This window comes from Aphelocoma coerulescens (assembly GCF_041296385.1).
Source record: "Aphelocoma coerulescens isolate FSJ_1873_10779 chromosome Z unlocalized genomic scaffold, UR_Acoe_1.0 ChrZ, whole genome shotgun sequence".
In the NCBI taxonomy this organism is placed as follows: Eukaryota; Metazoa; Chordata; class Aves; order Passeriformes; family Corvidae; genus Aphelocoma; species Aphelocoma coerulescens.
Window position 1 is genome coordinate 12,290,047 of NW_027184085.1, and position 19,242 is coordinate 12,309,288.

The 19,242-nt window shown below is 37.9% G+C and overlaps 1 protein-coding gene across 1 annotated transcript in view; it reads right to left on the minus strand.

Moving 5' to 3' along the window:
- The window catches only part of LMBRD2 (LMBR1 domain containing 2), a 32,597-nt gene extending 13,447 nt beyond the window's left edge, over nucleotides 1–19,150 (minus strand). Inside the window, exons 1-14 of the mRNA XM_069001070.1 lie at nucleotides 19,005–19,150; nucleotides 12,284–12,510; nucleotides 11,763–11,842; nucleotides 9,498–9,593; nucleotides 8,515–8,682; nucleotides 7,485–7,695; nucleotides 5,986–6,060; nucleotides 5,532–5,645; nucleotides 4,771–4,954; nucleotides 4,267–4,448; nucleotides 3,332–3,465; nucleotides 3,020–3,125; nucleotides 2,239–2,336; nucleotides 351–454 (exon numbers count right to left, since the gene is read on the minus strand). Of these exons, the coding sequence (XP_068857171.1) occupies nucleotides 351–454; nucleotides 2,239–2,336; nucleotides 3,020–3,125; nucleotides 3,332–3,465; nucleotides 4,267–4,448; nucleotides 4,771–4,954; nucleotides 5,532–5,645; nucleotides 5,986–6,060; nucleotides 7,485–7,695; nucleotides 8,515–8,682; nucleotides 9,498–9,593; nucleotides 11,763–11,842; nucleotides 12,284–12,457 (1,726 nt within the window). The 5' untranslated portion in view covers nucleotides 12,458–12,510; nucleotides 19,005–19,150. The remainder of the gene's footprint in view (nucleotides 1–350; nucleotides 455–2,238; nucleotides 2,337–3,019; nucleotides 3,126–3,331; nucleotides 3,466–4,266; nucleotides 4,449–4,770; nucleotides 4,955–5,531; nucleotides 5,646–5,985; nucleotides 6,061–7,484; nucleotides 7,696–8,514; nucleotides 8,683–9,497; nucleotides 9,594–11,762; nucleotides 11,843–12,283; nucleotides 12,511–19,004) is intronic.
- Between the last annotated feature and the right edge of the window lie 92 nt (nucleotides 19,151–19,242).

Below are 19,242 nucleotides of genomic sequence, written 5' to 3' on the forward strand. Positions count from 1 at the left end.
GAAAGGAGGGTGTAGTGAGGTAGGGGTTGGTCTCCCTTTCCAAGTGACAAACAACAAGACAAGAGGAAATGGCCTAGGGAAATGGTGCTAGGGAAATTTGGGTATTAGGGAAAAAAGTCTTCACTGGAAGTGTTGCCAGGCATTGGAATAGGCTGCTGGGGGAAGTCTGGAGTCAAAATCCCTGCCAATATTTAAAAGATGTGTAGGTGTGGCACCTGGGGACATGGTCAGTGGTGAACTTGGCAGTGCTGAGTTAAGGACTGGACTCTATCTTAGAGGTATTTTCCAGCCTTGACAATTCTATGGTAGTATGTTTTTATTGGAAGACTATGACAGAGGACCTAATTTACCTCTTCTGATTAGCTCTTTTCCTTCATCAATCAAATCAGAGGTCATTTCGCTATCCCCCATGAACTGCTGGAATCCCAAAAGATTCAAACAACGAGTTCCTAAACTGGTAAAAGAAGAAGCAATTTCCTTTGTTAATTTACAATTAGTAGTTTGGATATATTACAAAACAAAATGTAAAACAAACTATTCAGAACTGTATGGACAATCTAACTAAAAAGGAAAAGAACAGAAGACAAATTATTATACCAGCTGAGAAAACAGAAAATTCAGAACTCAGAACAATAACTGGTGACCCAGAACAGTAGGGTGACCTAGGTGACCCAGAACAGTAACACATTCCTAAATACAACTAAAGTGATGGAATAACCCTATTCAAACGGCAAGATTGAAATGCATATAGTCTGAGAGTAGTGCAAAGGACACTTGCTTTGAATGTTCTCAGATATAACAGAATTTGTACCTGTAAAATGTCATCAACTCTTTTTTGCCAGAAAACCATTACTATAAAAATTCTGCTTATTATGATTTCTGTGTTTTTGAAACAGTAATAACATAGGAAAGCCACTTTCACTTCAGATTTCACTCGGAAGAATATGTGGCACACTTTTAAGCTGTAGGGATGCTGGATGCCCTTTTGGATAGCCATTGGGCAGCAGTCAGATAGCAAGCTTGCTCCACCCTTTTTTAAGCCAGTCCTGGAACTACATAGCATGAAACGACTTTCACCTTTTCAACTTCCTACCAGAAAACACAACTGCTGTTTTTGTACTGTTTTCCTTCCTCCAAACTGCATTGATATCAAGCTCAAAGTCAGCTTTATTGTACATTTAGGCTGAAAATTCTTTTTCTTAAACTACCTAAACTTTAAGACTGCTGGATTAAACACAGGAGACAGCTTTCCTCAATAGATTTTAATTCAACCTTCAGTTTTGCATATATCTGAATTAGCAGAGGTCATTAAAGAAACTCTATTTCAATTTCTATTCCTCCTTTTCACTATGGCGTTCAAGGCCCAGGACAATCATCATGGACAAGAAGTCACATAAACTCTTTTCTCTTTTCTTGTCACTGGCTTTCCTGTCTGTTGTTTGTTTTGTTTGTTTTTTTAGCTCCACCACCACTTTTGTCACTTAATCTAAAGGTAAGCAGGAAGAATTCACAACTAGATACTTGTTTTAATACCTATAGATGCACATACAGTATTAATGGACATCCAAGGCATTTCACTACATTGTACTTGACTAAAAACATACATTGCTTCTGACTGAATGGTAATACAAAATTGAACCTATTACACAAATGTAGTTCAGCAAGGTCAGACCAAGAGTATCTCATCCCTTACAGTGTTCAAAAGCAGACATTTTAGAATTATAAAGCAATAATGTAACAATGTTTTCGCCAATTACCCTCCCAGCCTCCAACAAACTGTGGCTTAGGGAAACAAGATCAAATGATTTAAACCAGTATGCGTTACCAGGAGTTTGGTAACACATCAGAAACTTGTTATGAGTCTGTTAGAAAGTTCAATACCTAATATTGCTGCTAGTGCTTCTTAATTTATTAGAAAACTTTGCTGAAAACAGCTTCCTCATGGTAATTTTAATCTTAAAAGCAGAATCTGAATGTCCCGAGGCTCCAAAGTTTGAACAGATCATCCTTCAAAATCTAGGAATGAAGTTTAAATTAACTCAGTTATGAGTTAATACAATCTATATTCTTAAAATGTACACATTTCACCTATAAAAATAGCAATCTACGGATTTAGGTTTGCATTTTTATTAAAATGATACAACTCAACTCCTGGAAAAAGGAGTACTGAATCTCTTCTGGAGTTAGAAACAAATTTTATTAAAGAAGCATGGAGGATCTGTCTTGCAAATCACTTACCTGAAGTATGTAGCAATACAGAGAATGACAACAAGCATTGGGTAGTATATATAGAATCCATCTGCAACAAAGGACAGCACTCTCATGGATCCCATTATCTAGGAAAAAAAATCCACAAGAACAAGCTCTAATTAGCTATATTCTACATAAACCCATGAAGATTGCGCCTTCTCACATAAATATACAATCCTTTACAGTTACTGAAACAAAGGCAGTATTACCACAGACCTGCTTGAGAATAAGCAGATGTAAAGGTCACCTCCAGCACTTTGAGGTTTCTAAAATACTGGATTTTGCAGTCTTACCTACTCCAGAACAAGGGCCAATCTGGTGGATTTTTTCATCTGCTGTGAAAAAGAGTCTCTAGACAACACTAAGAATTTAGTTACTAACAACAAAGATGTGAGATGAAACTGAAACCAGTTCTTCAATAAAACCAAACTCACTGGTTTTCAGTAGGAAGTTAGGATTGCTCCCAATCAATAGGGATGCCCTACATGCTAAAGACACTGAAAGCTAAAACTAATAGGAGTTTGTATTAGGAAATGAAGAGCACCCTGAACTCTAAAATATAATACTTTACTTTCTTAAGATAAAGAGGCAAAAATGATGACTCCTAGAAATCATTACCAAACTCCTAGTCTATAACCAAGTACTTTCACCCTGTTGAAAAGATTGAAAAGATCTGAATATCTGAATCTTATCTATAAGACTGATTTAAAAATACTTGGTCTATTCTCCAAACCATATTCAAAGCTCAAATCCACATTTTCTTACTTACAGATGTATAAGCAGTTGGCTGAGTGTTTTTGTGAGAGATTGTTGCATCCATATGGGTCAAGCCCAGAAAGTTCAAGCACAATGGTGGAGTAAGACGGCAAAATAACCTGCACAAATACAAGAGGCAACAGCATTTAGAAGTTTCTTACATTTACTACAAAATCGTAACTGGATCTATCACAGAATAATGATGCAGAGCTCATTAGGAATTAAACCCATAAATTACAAATTAAAGAATGTAAATGGAAGTTTCAAGCACATTTTCAATTCAGTATTTGATAGAACACCTGCAAAACATATACCAAATACTCACATGCCACTGAAAAGAAGACTGTATGCATCTGTCTGATGATGTGAAGCTAAGTAATAATAGTTAAATACACGGATCCTGAAGACAGTAGAGTAAACACAGATACTTAGGAAAAAGATGGTAAGAAAACAGGCCATCTGGGGGAAAAAAAAGTGTTGTTAAGTTGTTTAAATGTAGAACTCTACTAAAGGTTTCAATGTATTCAGCAATAGCCTGTCACATATAGAGACCATCTCCAGCCATAATTTTTCATTTTGAGATGCGAGAACATCACCAGCTCTAAGAAGAGTTTCAGGAGTTTTTCTGAACAATTTAAACTGGGAATGATAATTGTAACATTCTACACATAAGCTAACACAGTTGACCCTAGAAACATTCTACTACTTCTTGTTATGTAAATAAAATTGCTGTAATTGCCTCAGTAATCACTATGACTGATTTGGCATTTCTTCCCCCAAAAAAAGGCATAAACCCAAGTGGTTTTGAATCAACTTTTCCTAAGTATACTGGAATTTTTCAGCTCAGTATCTTTACTAATAAATAAATTTGTGCACACATATGCTAGCCACACCTGTGACAGGATTCCTGGTCATCAGCAAATTCCCGTTTAGGAAACTGAGGTCACACACACGGCTGATTACACAGAAAGTCATTAACACCTATGCTCCAAGCTAGTGTTTTAGAAATTACTCTACACATGATATTCAAGCCAGCCTTCAGCCTTCAGGGTCATGCCTTCACCTGGTATTTGAGAGTTTTAACAAGCCACAAAAGGCAGACTTCCTCCACAGATATAAAGTGTGCTACCATACATTTAGAGACCTTCTGAAAGTTCACAGATTATACAGAGATTTTTTTTTTAAATCTGTTTTATCTACTGCTGTTATCAGAACCATTTATCTGAAAATATTTTTGTCAAGTGATTATCTCCAACTTACCTCTATGTATATGTAATTATATGTCTTTTCTGCCAGCTGTATGAAAACCGCAAATAGCGACAGGACTGGTTTTGTGCTGAAAAATGTGCACTCTGACCACACAACAATTACAGAGAATGTGGCCAGCACAACTGCGAGAACTCTGTAAAACCATGGTCGCAGAAGGCATTCCCAGTACCACTCTGGAAAAAACAAACACACACACACATATCCAAAACAGGTTAATGAAAATTACACAAACAGAAACAGAACTCCCTCACAAAAGGCTTCAAACTTTGCTAATGCTTTATTGCAACACACAGCTGCTACCAAATTTGTAAATAAAATTTAGGCTTATGGCAGCATAAATTAGTATATGATAGCTATTCCATTACATAAATGCATTAATATTGCAGACTTGCTTCCCTCTACTGCAGCTGAACTTTTTACATAAAATTGGTTCTTTTTACAGAATGGTATCAGTTTATGGCTTGACATACTCAAAATCTGCATGACAGCACTTACCCACCGTTGGTGTGTAGAAATACTGAATAATTTTATTTTCTGGTTCCTGGGAATGAAAGGTATGAACAAACTGCCGAGTTGCACTGCTTTCATTTTTTGCCACATCTTCTAGGTAAAATGCTTGCTCTAAAAGAATTTGCCACTGGACCTGTGTACGACGATGTCTCTGTACTGAATAGATTACCTACAATAAATTGAAAGAAATCAGGGTTACAAGGTACTCATTTCAAACAATGGCAGAAAATCCTTGCAAAATCTCTTGAAAATGTGTGCACTGCACAACTGCAAAGAACAATTCTGTATATTCAAAAAAACCAGGTAGTTAATTCTCTAAATGTATGTCATAGAAGGACTACATACATGATTACTGAGTTTTGTACCTTTTTCATCACAAACCATTTGTAGCAGTTAAATCCTACTTTTTCCAACCTACCACTTTATTTTTGCATCTCAGTGAGTATCAAACTTTTCCTAAAATTTTTTTTTCAGAATGCACTGTTAATCAACCATTACAAGGCTTATTCACAGACAGCTATAATACTATCAAGATGTAACACAAGAAGGACACTTCTTACACATCCAGAACTTTGATCACTCGGGATATTAAACTTCTATGCTTTCTTTCACCAAGAGAAGTTTCTGTTAAGTAGCTTACACCCACTATACTCAACCATCCAGACAAAATGCATTCAAAATCTTTGACTATCATTTACTCTCATTACATTAGCATAAGAGAGGCATTCTCCTATCTATTAGTATACCTGCTTGTGAAGTTTGGCCAAACTTTTTTCACTGGGATAACTGTTCTGTCTTTCATCAAAATCTTCATAATCATCCATGTTCCTACCCATTCTTTCCTGGTACTCAGTAGGGCACTGGAAGGAAAAGGGAAAATTAACTGGGAGATGAAAGAGTAGCAAGCAGTCTTTGCTTATTATTTGTGAAAATTTGGGGCATTTCATGCAACTGAAAAGCTCACTCTAAGCATACATTTTTCTCTTTCTACAGCACTCTCTATACAAAATATATCTGATAATTACATATGTCATAAGAAAGCATTTCACAAAGCACTTCCACTCAGACTTTCAGAAACTCAGATGTCAACTACAGATTTTATATTAAAAGCAAGAGAAAGTAATGTACAAGTATTCTGTATGTGCGGGAAGCACCTCCCCCCAGCTTAATAATTATGGTTGAAGATGAGCAATTGGTTACCTTTTTCAGTATTGTATCAACACATTTCCTCAAGGGGTGGTTATATTTGATACTCTCACTTACTTTACGGACTTCCTATTGAGAGAAAAAAAACAGAGTAGCTTAATGCTGCTAAATTTAAAATGTGAGTTAAATAAATTTTTTGTAAATTATATCTTTTTACTGGTCAATTAGGGTTGCAGCCCTCCCAACTGGAAAAGATAGCCGTCAAAGCTTAAAGAAAAATACAGCTTCCTAAAAGCCATAGCTTTACTAAATACCTCATAAAAGGTAAGTGAAGTATTTGTAAAGAACACCTTTTGTATTATTTTAAAAACAAACACTACTATACAAATGTGTGGAAGATTTGTTTCTGTGCATGAAGGCTGAAACGGAGAACACTTTCATGTTTAAGTTATAGATAAAAAAGAGATAAAGAGGAAGTCCCACTGACTGACTCGAGGCATTGACCACCTCTTTAGGAAGCCTGTTCCAGTGTGAGACCACCCACGACCCCTATGGTAAGGAAATGCTTCCTCACGTCCAGTCTGGACCTCTCCAGACACAGCTCTGAACCACTGCCATGCATCCTGTCACTGGCTACCAGAGCATCTCCCTCTCCAGGCATTTGAACAATGCTTTCAGTAATTTCCTTCAATTTTTAGTCAGCACAGAAGTGGTCAGACAGCTGGATCAGGTGACCACTGTTGGTCCCTTCCAGTGGAAATACTCTGTTTTAAGTGCTATCCTTGTAAAAAAAAGTCTTCATTGCTCATTTTCTAGGAAGTTTTGTAGTTACGTCCCACTTAGGCATTTTTAGCTGTTTTTAGCAGTTTCTTCAAAATGCTATTACTGATGAATGAAGATTCTATTACTATTTATAGTGACACATAACACAATTTCCACCCTACCCTACAACAGGTCACACATATTATTCCAAGCCATGGTACCCCAGCAGTAGAACAAGGAACAGCTATTCAAAGGGCTGGATTTCCACTCTGTTCTTGAACTACGTTAGAGCCTATTACTCACTGGCATTTAACAACAGAGTCTCAACAGAAAGTTTGAAAAAAACAATTATCTATTCTCATATCAAAAAGCATTTAAGTGTGCCCCACAATGTGGAAACTCTTCTCAAGATTCCAGATATACACTGTGAGCAGAGCATAAAAGAAGCACACAATTTGAATACTAGTGAAACATCTGTACACTGACTGTCCAACCTCACTCTGAAATGTTATTTGTTAGTGACCAGTATTGCTCCAAAAGGGTCAATAAAAGAATAGACTCAACAAATAATGGTTATCAAGTTGCAATGACTTTTAAGTTCATCACAGCAAGGACTATTTTTGATTTGACTTTTGCACAGGGTCGAGTGTTATCAAGTAGCACGCTATGATCATTTTCTTAGTTTACAGGTATTTTACAGTAAGGTCATGCTACAAGTGTTCAACACCAGCAAATTCAGACACAACTAACAACAGTCTTCACTTTTTTCACAGGGAAAGCTCATTACTTACCTCCATAATATCCTCTAAATTCTCCTCTGCATCTGCTTTTTCAGTCATCAGTTTGGCAGCTTTGAAATAAGTCTTCATGAGTAGATAACCCCTCTTGGCCCCATTCCAGTGCGAACGAGGGATTTCTACCAAACCATAACCCAAAAGCAACACAAGAAGGAACAGACCCCATGTGTTTGCAGCAGCTATTCCAATAGTCTGAAGTTGGTTCCTAAGGAAACAAAAAATTATGTAAAACCCAAACAAATACCATCCTCCTATCCTGCCTGCAAGAAACCAGCCTTGATGTATCAAGACGTACCAGTATGGCTTTCAAGTTTACAGGAACAGACTTGTTATCACCTAAATTTTTGCCTGGAGGCAGCCTGCTACTTGGCCATATTTAAAGCTGCCACAATTTCCCTGTATCTCCCATGTTTCTGCCCACTATGAAGGGAAGACAAGAATTTGTTTGTTCTCAAACAAACCGTTCTCCTAAGGGAATATGTTCCCTTAGGAAACAACATGAACTTATCAAACTTACTGAAAGTGAGGTCAAAACAGCATAATGGCAGTCGCTGTAAGAAACAGCCTCAGAACCCAGGATTTGTATTCAGAATATTGTGTTCAGAAATTTGCATTCAGATTTGTATTCCATCTCCTATGGAAGACTATTAGCAATTTACAGATGTCAATTATTTTAACTTTCCTTTTCACCTTCAAAGTCTACAGCATTCAGATGCATTACACAGGAAATACTGATTTTTTGAAATGTGTTGTTCTGAAAACACTGAAAGTTTCTGCACTAACTTTGTAAATGTGTTTGTATGGAGAAAAAAGCACCATTGCAAATACAAGAGGATTCCTCTGCTGTACATAACAAAATAAGAAAACCAAGAACCAAATTTGTATAAGTACTCAAAAAAGACCTTTTCATATAAAAAGTTAACATAACTTTCTAACTGCCTAGCAAAATATTGTAAATAAAACTAGTCTTTTTAGAAAGACCCATTTCTGTAAGAACTCATGCAAGTGCTTACATTATTCTTACCATTGTAAATTGAAGTTTGGGTTTACAGCCACATATATTAGAAATGCTCCAAAAATCAGCAAGTAAGTGCCATAATAGATGGCATTCTCAATCAAAGCAGTTTTGATCTTTCCAGTGATGGAGAACCCGCCTGATCTAGCATATGACTGCATGAAAGGTAGCAGAATCCTAGGACAAAAGGAAACAAACCAAAACCACATCAACCAATCAAAAAAACCCCACCAACCCCCACCAAAAAAATCTCCCAAACACCCAAACCAGCAACCCCCCCAAAAAGAGTACTTTAGCAGTGTCAGGTTACTGAGGCAGAGGTGTTAAAGTTTAAGACTCCCAAGCTTCTAAGAAATTAGCTACTTAAATGTTTTTATTCTAGATGTACCTGTCTGATGGCAAACCTTAAACAAGCTGCAGATAAAAACAATACAGTTAGCTTTTCTATGAAAAATCTGCGATAAATAAGAATGAACTACTAACCCTGATATCCTTGAGTAACTACAAAAATAATTATTTGTTGACAGGTTGATCAGAAACCACACAAAGCACAGACAACCCAAACCCCCATAGACAAATCTTTTTTCTGTAGTTTTATATAATATATCCAATAAAACCAAATAATTTACAATATTACTCAAAAATCACCCAACTTATTCATGGAATCATTTTGGCATCTGGTTGCCTAAAACTCATTTTTTTCAGATAATCTATCCATAAACACCCACATGTGTAAATTGCTCAGTTTCAACTACAAAAGTGAACCAAGGGTAAATGGCTGCCACCTGAAATTTGCTTCCGCAGAAGCAAGAAAAAAGCATACGCCTAAGTTAGTATAGTAATTATTACAGAAATTTCACACTAGCAAATAATATACAATTTAAAAGCTCTTTGCCATAGTGATACACATTTTTAAGGAACGCTATGACTGTTAAAATGGTGCACTTAAAAACTGTATCATAGTCTTCACCATATTCTTTTGCCTTACCTACCATGTTAAAAACTGAGACGTCCAATATACAACACGCCAGAAAATTGGCATAATTCCATCAGGAATGTAACTCCAGGGTTTGAAACATTTTTGCTTGCTGTTACGATGCAAAGAAGATTATTGTTAGTTTTAGAGCATGAGTATAAAAAGCATTTTCAATAAATTCCTATCTAGAAAGGTCTTTGAAAAGAGCATAGAAGTAGTACAATACTATTCAAGTACATAGTCAACAATCAACCATCTCCCAAATACATAAACTGAATGATCACCTAGAACTATTTATCATTTTCCTAACCACAAATAATGTTTCTAGACAGGACATCTTTCTTAGAGAAAAAAAACGAAGCTCAAAGATTGAAGAGGAATACTGAATAAAGAATTTTAAGGTTACAATTTTTGGTTTTTAGCAGTAATTACTTCAGGCACAGAAAGAACGCTTTTTCAGACAAAGAAGCATTAAACTTTAGTTAGTACAGCAGGTTTTTAAAAGATATCTAGGGACACCATCATCTAAAGAATTTAGTTGTACAAAAAACACATTAACTGTTTCTTCTGCCACCCAGTTGGATTCAGTCAGTCTTATATAAATTTTGATTCAGTAAGCCAATACTCTTCTGACAGGTACTGTTTACTTCAGAAGACCAGAAAAGCCATATGAGCCATTGCAGTAAAAAAACCCCAAAAAACAAAGGACAAGGTGTCCACCTTACACAAAGGCAGTTCAATTTTTTTTGACACACCTGTCTGGATAATGAAGCAAGGGTGAGTCAAGGGGCAATAAAGTCAATTTAGATAGGATTACCTAATGAGAAATAATTGGAGTTTTCCAGGGTCAAACTAGTTAAGCCTGAGTTGTAAGATTTTATGTGCACAGCCTAAATATTTTCAAAACTATCAAATTAAGACAGAATGACAGGTAGGTATGACTAAAGGTTTCAACATCTCTCCTATGAAGACAGGCTGAGAGAGCAGGGGCAGCTCAGCCTGGAGAAGAGAAGGTGCCAAGAGACCTTACAGCACCTTCCACTACCTAAAGGTGGCTTATAGAAAGGAGGTAAATGGACATTTTATATGGGCAGAGTGACAGGACAAGGGGCAATTGTTTTCAACGAACAGAGGGCAGGTTTAAATTAGAGATTAGGAAGAAAATCTTTACTGTGTGGGTGGTGAGGCACTGGCACAGGTTGCCAGAAATGCTGTAGATGCTCCATTCCTGGCAGTGTTCAAGGCCAAGCGGGATGGGGCTAGTGAAAGTTGTCCCTGCCCCTGGCAGAGGATTGGAACTGGATGATCTTTAAGGTCCCTCCCAACCCAAACCATTCTGTGATTCCATGAAAAAAAGTTTGTCTGAAGCTATAGGCAAATGGAAAGGTTACTGAATAGTTTTCAAATTGTGTATATACTTAACTAGGACTAGTTAATTATGTTATAATTAACATGGACTGTGTGGTCTTAAGTCTAGGGTGCAATATTGCAGCACTAAGTCTGTCACTTCACCATTTCACCACTCTTCAAAGCCCTGTTCTGGGGCAGCAAGACTGGCAATACTTTGCACTGACATATCAGCTGACATCTTAAAGGCTCTGATCATCTTACACATAATGTATGTAAGATACACTGCACACATCAACAACACAGGGAAACAGCCCGTGTAGGCTAACAGATGAGCAGCCACAGGAAAGAGCCCACGTTTAGGGAAAAATCTCCAAGTTTAAGGATTCCTTTCTTCCTGCCAGGACAAAACTAGCAGGTTATCATTACTCCGGTGGAATACAGGAGATTTCATATAACTTCAATTATCATATATCAAATATCATATATATATAATTGCTTATTATAATTACATATGTAATTATAATAAGCAATTAGATATGCCACTTACAGATAAGATAAGATGCTAATTTCATTTATAAGGCATAAAATTAGATTTTCAGGTTTAAAGTCTTTAAGATTGTAAAAGATAAGCATTCACCAAAGCCTCTCCTCATAACCAGGATTGCTCAAAAAGCTTAGTCCTGTTGCTTTAACAAAAAAAGGGCATCTAGTGCCACAAAAAAAGAATAGTTTCCTAATCAGCTAGAACTACTACATAATTACAGTGTAATTACTCCCACCAGATACAGATACACTTTTCCTCACCTCTTCCCTCACTGTCCTGTAGATTTACAAACTTCAAATTTTTCATCACACAGATAACACTTTTTTATTAGTTTTAAAAAAGAAAATCATAAAATACAGTCTAAAGAAAAAAACATGTAGCTCATACCTTGGAGCAAGAGTAACGTAAGAGCCATTACTTTCTGCAGGACTGGAGTTAACCGCAAGTTTGCATCGATTATAAATAGTCTAAAAGACAATTTATTTTATATCAGTGACCACAGAGGTATAATACTTATTTAAAAGTAGTAAGTCCTATTTTAAAGACATTTCCTATACTCCAGGTTTACATCTGGAATTAATTATACTAATAAACATTCAAATCAACATGCAATCAGCAGTCAAGTAAGAAAAATGCTGAAAGTGTCCTTATGCTGCCTAAACAAATAAAAAGAATTGTTATAGCCAAATAAGGAAATTTTAAAATGTTTGAAATCTATTTGTTACCTGATGAGATCAACAAAAAGTAAAATTAATTATAAACACAGACACTGTCATGTTTAATTTATTAAGACACTACATAGAAGATTTCTTTGGTGTTTCTAAGCGATGGTCTTTTGCAATCATTAGTTTAGAGAAATACCATACCCATTTGATGCAATTAAGCAGGAAGTCTTGCACGTTTCTTACCGTACTGACATCCAGAGGCAGTATGAATACAATCAGGAAACAGAGATACCAAGCCAATAATGTTGCTATGATCACCAGCCTATGCTGTTTCTTGAAGTCTCCATACCGGTGAAGTAGGAATAAGGCCAGGAAAAAGACAAACACTATCTCGAGGCCCAACGCTGCACCACTCATTGTTAAATGTTGGCTCCAGCCACACCGCACTTGCTTGGGAAAGCAGATCAGAACTGCAAGACAAAAAGACATTTAATGACATTAAAATCTCTGGAAGATACTTGCATGAAGAGTTGTTGAATGGACACTTTAAAATGTATTAACAGACTTCTCGTACTTCACATGATCAGGACTCTGATCAGACAAAAGACAAAAGATTTTCAGCAAGGTGCCCTGAAGACCTCTGCAGAAATCAAATTTCCAGCAACATATTAGGACAACTACTGTTCATCACCTTGATATACAATAGATTCAGGAAGCAAATCTTGGCCCCTGAACAGACTACTAGCCCAACTTTAGGTCCAGTACAAACTTCAAGATGAAAATCTATCCTGCTCTAATTTTTCCCTTTTAGAAGTAATCAACTAATTTGGACAAAGGGTTAAATGTTACAATTAAATGTTTCTGGATAGCTAATGAACAACTTTTTTAATGGAACGTACCTCAAATACATATTTGAAGTCTGTACACAAGAGTTAACAGAGCGTAAAATCACAGCAAAGTATGCGTTAGTCTACTTGTAATGTACTTCTCTTAGGTTTGAAATTTCAGGAATTTCAATTCACCTTCCTACTCCTCTTGTGCTCTTCAGAGAAACAAGGGTCTCAATTCATTTGGTATTAGTTAGCCCTGATGTATTTTTGCTTTGCTCGTCCTTCTGTGTTTAGTTACTCTGTTACAGTCAGGACTGCTGTAAGTGGCTAGAAAGTTCATACAGCTTCATACAGACAAGCTGTTTACGTGAAGGGACAGTGAGCTGCACAAATCCATTACAGAAAATTTCACTGACTTGTTACACTTTTATTTAAACTGCTTCAAACCTTTTAATAAGCATCATTTTACCACTGGCATTTAAAGCATTATAAAGAAAAAAAGAAGTTTATCACTGTGGCCAGTCTGACTTGCCTCCATCAAGATTAACATTTAGGTGGTTTGATTTAAGTGAAATAGTTTTTGCTATGGCTTTGCTGTTAAGACTTTCAGTACTTCCACTTTTCTGGAGATTTAGAAGAAATGCTATTACTAAAATTCCCCTCTACTTACTTTTAAATCCCTTTAGAATTTGGTAAAGTGAACCGTTTCTTCTACTAATTTCTCAGTAAACTCCTTAAGCAGATCTGTTATGCTTGAGGGCACTAAGCAGTGAAAACTCTCTTATTCTGAAGTTTGTGATGCTGTTACTACCTTGAAGACACAGAGGAACAATTATTCTGTGATTTTTTTTTTCCCCTCAAAAATTTGTTTCTCCTCAGTTTCTACTTTCCTCTTTGAATTTCAAACAGTAAGAGGAGTCTGTTTACTCCATATTGGCTGCGACACACAGAGCATTCCATATTCTGAAAATAACTCAGGTTATCTTCCTGTTTGTTGTCAAAGATGCACATAATTTTTCTTTACTGCCTTTCATCAAACATGTTTATCAAACTATCTACATTTCTGTTAGGACAAAGCATCCCCTTACTATCTGTCTATACTCTATTTTAGCTAGATCATTTGTACATTAAAAATCCAGGATATCTAATCCATTTCCCAATCACTTATTTGAAGCAAGTCCTTGACTGTTCTATTGTACCATTCCTGTTTCTTCTGAGAAGTCTTTCATATTTACAGTATAGCAGCAAATTCCAAAGAAGCAAAAATAGGAAAACAATTATGTATCAGCTTAATTAAGGCACTGCTATCTGGCAGTGGTAGCTTTTGGTGCCCATTATAGCCACACCTTTTGCTACATAAACAAAAAAATTATACAGCATACACTTCATTAGTCACAAAGTTTTATTACAGTCACGCCTAAAAAGCTGCTATCAAAACAGAAGATGAAAAGTTTTTGTGCAAGATGCTGCACTCAGCTACTATTATGAGGGAACTTCCAGAAATATTATAAAAATGTACTGAATATGCTAAAATAAAGAGCGACTTGAGTCCTACCACAACTTAACTCACTTTCAAAGACGAAAGTGACTTTGCAGTTATCAGTAAACTACATCTTTATGTTCTTCCCTGGTTCCTATTCTAATCTTAAAATACAAAAAGAAAGGCCTATTTTTTCACAAGACTGCAACTCTGTCTTGAATTAATGTATACACATTTTCAAACATTTTCAACAGTTTAAAATTTTTTGATAGAAACCATTTAAAGCCAGCTCTCCACATAAAGAGATTAAATGGAAAATTAAATGGAAGAAAATCCACAAAGTTAAAATTGCAATGCTTGAGAGGAGCTCTTCTGGTGAACTAAATCCAACCCAATAATGCAGACCTATCTGGGACCTGTGTTACTAGAATTAGACCTTAAAATATATTACAGCAGGCTATAAAGCCATGACTTCCTCTAGAAAGCAGAATTTCCTGAACCTGATTGTTAGCTCAAAGAAAGGTAAGCTCCTTACCCATCATCGTGTTTCTTCACTTTATTTAGACTGCCATCTCACTATTGGCATAGAGCTACCTAGTATCAGCTAGCTCAAATTCCAGAATCTCTAAAAAAATGTTGGCCTGAAATAACTACTCCAGAAGAGCTCTCTTGTACTGACTGTACAACCTTCAATGGCTTAGAAGATGCTCCTATTAAAGCAATGGCAAAGTAACAAGAGCCCTCACCAAGAATGGAGAAGTATTTATTGGCATACTCAGTCTCTGAAGAACCAGGAAACTACAGATTAATATAAATACGATTAAAAGCTGAAACACTGGCACGGGAAGTGCACCTTAACCTATAAAATACAAGGACATGCTCTTGTGTTAGCTTAGGATTTTCCTGCTTCTTTTCAGACACAGACAAAATCAGTTAAGTCTTTAATTTTACCCAGCTACTAATTCTGCAAGCATCATAAAGGGCTCAGTTCAGGCTTAATTCCCTTTATATGATAGACTCCCTGCTATCAACAGTATTAAATTACCCTGCCAACCTAAGAGCAACTGCACTCATGACATCTCCATTACAAATGAACTAACTACTCTGCCTGGTACAGAAATCTCAAGTTACTAAATGAAACAGCAGAGAATTTAAAACCCCACACTTTCCTTAGAGTTTTTATACAACACCAAATTTAACAAAGACATACCAATATTATATTCTCAAAGAAGGCTAAAAAGAGTAAAGCGTATCTGTGAAGGATTCCCCCAGTCTCCCAACAAAAGCCTGAGAAGGCCTGAACTGAGGGTAACCACTGCCTCACATGCCTGACTATAAAGTGTAAATAGGACTGCAGGATGTTTCCTTCACAAATTCAGCTTTATTAAGGCCTCCAAATTCTTCCCCTCCAGGAAACACAGCACTACTTCTCTGTCCTGTATTTCTGTGGTTGATTGCTGCTTCTTAAACACAGGCAAAAATCTCCAATCACTTATAATCGTTCCTCTCTCATAAGTTTCCAAATCTTTAAGGCATTTTGATTTACACTACCACACTCAAAAAGACACAAAATCTCTCATAGTTTTGTGCCTTCTATAGTTTTAATCATCATACAATTTCATTAGGGAAACTGAAAACCATGGAAAGTATTTGACAAGGGAATGGCCTCCTTAGTCACAACAGTGACTCTTCCCAGCTTTCTTTCCCAACCAAAAACATCCTAAGGAACAGAATCAAAGTCCTATTAAGCAACATATAAGATTATCAACTGATCCTCTTGTATACAGTCGGTCTATCAGTCATTACTGAGACAGATTAGATTACTTCAACTATTTGTCCTTGACAAACTCAGCTATTATATTCTACATACTTACAAACAGCTTTAGTGCCAGAATTTTTTTCAGGAATTCAAAAGAAGAGGAGTTTGCCAATCCATAGCTCTGCCTGTGCTTCTAACATTAATAATAAAGACAGCCACCATGCTTCTGGTTTTCGTGTCTGTGGTACCTCAGACATTTCTAGAATATTAAAGACTTTTTTTTCTTGTTCTTGAAGCATTCTCAGGTAGAGATCAAATAGATTTGGAAAAGCTGCATTTCTAGACATCCTGGATATTTCAGATGAAACACCTGGAAAACCAAGAAGCCTTACTCTGTATTTTCAAAGATCATAATTACATCTGAAAAAAAACCTGTCACCAAAAAAGTTGCCAAACTATGAAAGGGATATCAGAGACAGTCGTGGACAGAACCGAGAGCCTCAACATACCAAAAGAAACATCTGGGCAACTGCATTTCCCACCTCAAGCTAAATTCACAATGCACCTGCAAGTATAAAAGCTGCCATCTCCAGCAATGTATCAATGGCCAGCTCAGTGATGAGCTTCTGCCTTTCTGCTAGTTCTTACTGAGGTTCTACCAGCACATTTCACCTGGCAAGAAAACTCAGTGTTTGGTTTCTGAAGCCTGCCCTACTCGGCAAAATTATGCTGCGAAGGATCATAAAGACAGACTTCACTCTACAGACATGATTAAGCCTTTAGTACTGATAGAACTGCCCCACACTAAGAGCCCTTGACACTTCCACCTTTAAACAACAAAATGGGCTAAGTTACACTTCAGAACTCACAAAGAGAGAAGAACGAGATGCAAAGCAACAGTAAAATTAGTCCCTTCAGCTATTTTAATATCCAAGTGTGCAGAGGGTGTTGTGGGGATTTCTTTTTGGCTGGTTTCAGGTTTAGGGGAGGCGTGGCATTGTGGGTTTTGCATGGTTGATTGGTTTGGGTTTTTCTGTTTACTTTTTTATCACACACTGGCCCTTACAGCTTGGGGGAAATAGTAAGTATTTATAAACAGACAACAAAGAGCTGCTTTATCTCAGCACAGTGAAAGGGCTATCTAAAGAAAGAAAATAGCCACGAACTGCCCAAGACGACCAACCAGAGAAGTTATCTGCACTATTTGAGAGAAACAACCTCTGAGATTAGTGAAGAAAGCAATTTGCATGGCTTTGTCCTTCTAAGACCCACTAGTCAATCTATGTACTGACAGATATTTTATTAGTACCTGTCAGTTCAACTATTTGCAGCAAAGAAAAATTTTAAATTTGACTAAACATTTAATTGATAAGAGATTGACATTTAGGGAAACAAGTTTTGTATCTTCTAATTAAAAGAAAAAATAAAATGCTGTGCTGACACCACTCAAAATAGCAGTACTCTCTAATTTTGTAGGAGACTAGGTTCTACACAGTAGCACTAAAAGAAAGACAAATGCTCGACCAAGGAACATTAAGAGTTCTGTGTTCAAATGCAAGCAGGGACCATCGGCACAAAACCATGGCAAGCTCATTTGCTTTACATGGTGCTCTCTTGTCCTCTTCTGAAGGACCACAGAGTCATTAAGGTTGCAAAAGACCTCCAAGACCATCAAGTCCAACCTTTAATATATTAAGTACCACAAAGGCCATAGGTTTCAAACAGTTTAGGGAAGTATGCTTAAAATAATACACAGAAGAAAATAACTCACTTATCAGAGGAACTGAAATAGAATCAAATACAAGTGCTGTACAGTTGCAAGCAGAATCTAAAAAAAGAACAGAAATCGCTATCTGGGCTAGCAGACTAATGCACTCTCACAAAGCAGGTGTCAGTAAGGCAGTCACATGACTACTGCCCCAACACTGCATTCAGGCAAACAGACTGTGTGTTAATTTCCAGACTGTAAAAAATAATTGGATTTTCCGCAAAATCATCTTTCGATTTCCCATACGTTAATAGAGAATAGTGACATGATTCACAAAGAAAAAAGGGCCTGCAGAAAAGGTGAAATAAATTCAGGGTTTTTTTTAAAACCGAAACTCCACCTCTTTTTCATCTTATTATCTGCTTAAATAATCTTTGAACAACCGTTCCGTGACTTAAGTTAAAACTGGAAACGATTAGAAAAATATTTCTTAAAGATTATATGCATGTTAATTTGAGTCAAATCATTCTCTGTACGTGACTTGAAGTTGTGCTCTCTTTGCCACGGGTTCCATTACCACCCTCAATTTTACAGGCACGTCTCTTCATCGTTATGCAGTAAACAAAGGACAGCATTTGCAAGCAAGTGGTTGACTAAGAGCGGGGTTGTAGGTGTGTTCAGAATTAGTACTCCATCCCCACCAATTTCAAAACAAGCAGTTTGGGAAAAAAACGCAGGGAAGAGCTGCATTGCTGAAAGTCGCGCTGGCTGTGAATCACGGTGTGAAAAGATTGCAGGGTCTGAACAAGCATGGTGAGGGTCAGGACCAGCCACACACAGGGAGGTTCAGGTCCTCCCAGAGAAAACCTTCCACGGTGAAATGTGCCGGCGCTCCCCGGCGCTCCCCGCCCGGCCGTGTGCGCACAGGCCTGTGCGGCACAGGACCGCGCTCCGCCGACACGGAGCCAACACCCGAGCTACCTGCTCGGTAAGAGCCGGGAAACGAACGCGCCGACCCCCTCATCCAGCACTGCTCCGCAACCACCCTTCCCTCCGCGTCCTTGTCACAGGGGACGTGCCCGGGGGCTGCCGCTTCCCACCGGGCTCTCGTCCCTGCTCAAGAGAACCGGTCCGGCCGTGACTCGGCACTGTGGCCCCGCTCCGCCCGGCCCCGCGTCCCGCCTCACCACGGCCGAGCCGCCGCTCAGCGCCGCGTCCCCCGCGGGGCTCCGCCGCCCGCCATCCCGGCCGGCACCGGGCTCAGAGCGTGGCGCAGAGAGCGGCGGCCGCTCCCGGCTTCTTCCGCGTCGGAGCCGCCGCCACTCGCCGCCCGCCGCCGCCGGCCCGGCCCGGCACAGCCCCGCCCCCGGGCGGGCACACGGCTGCGAACTACAACTGCCGACAGTCCCTGCGGCCTCCCCCGCT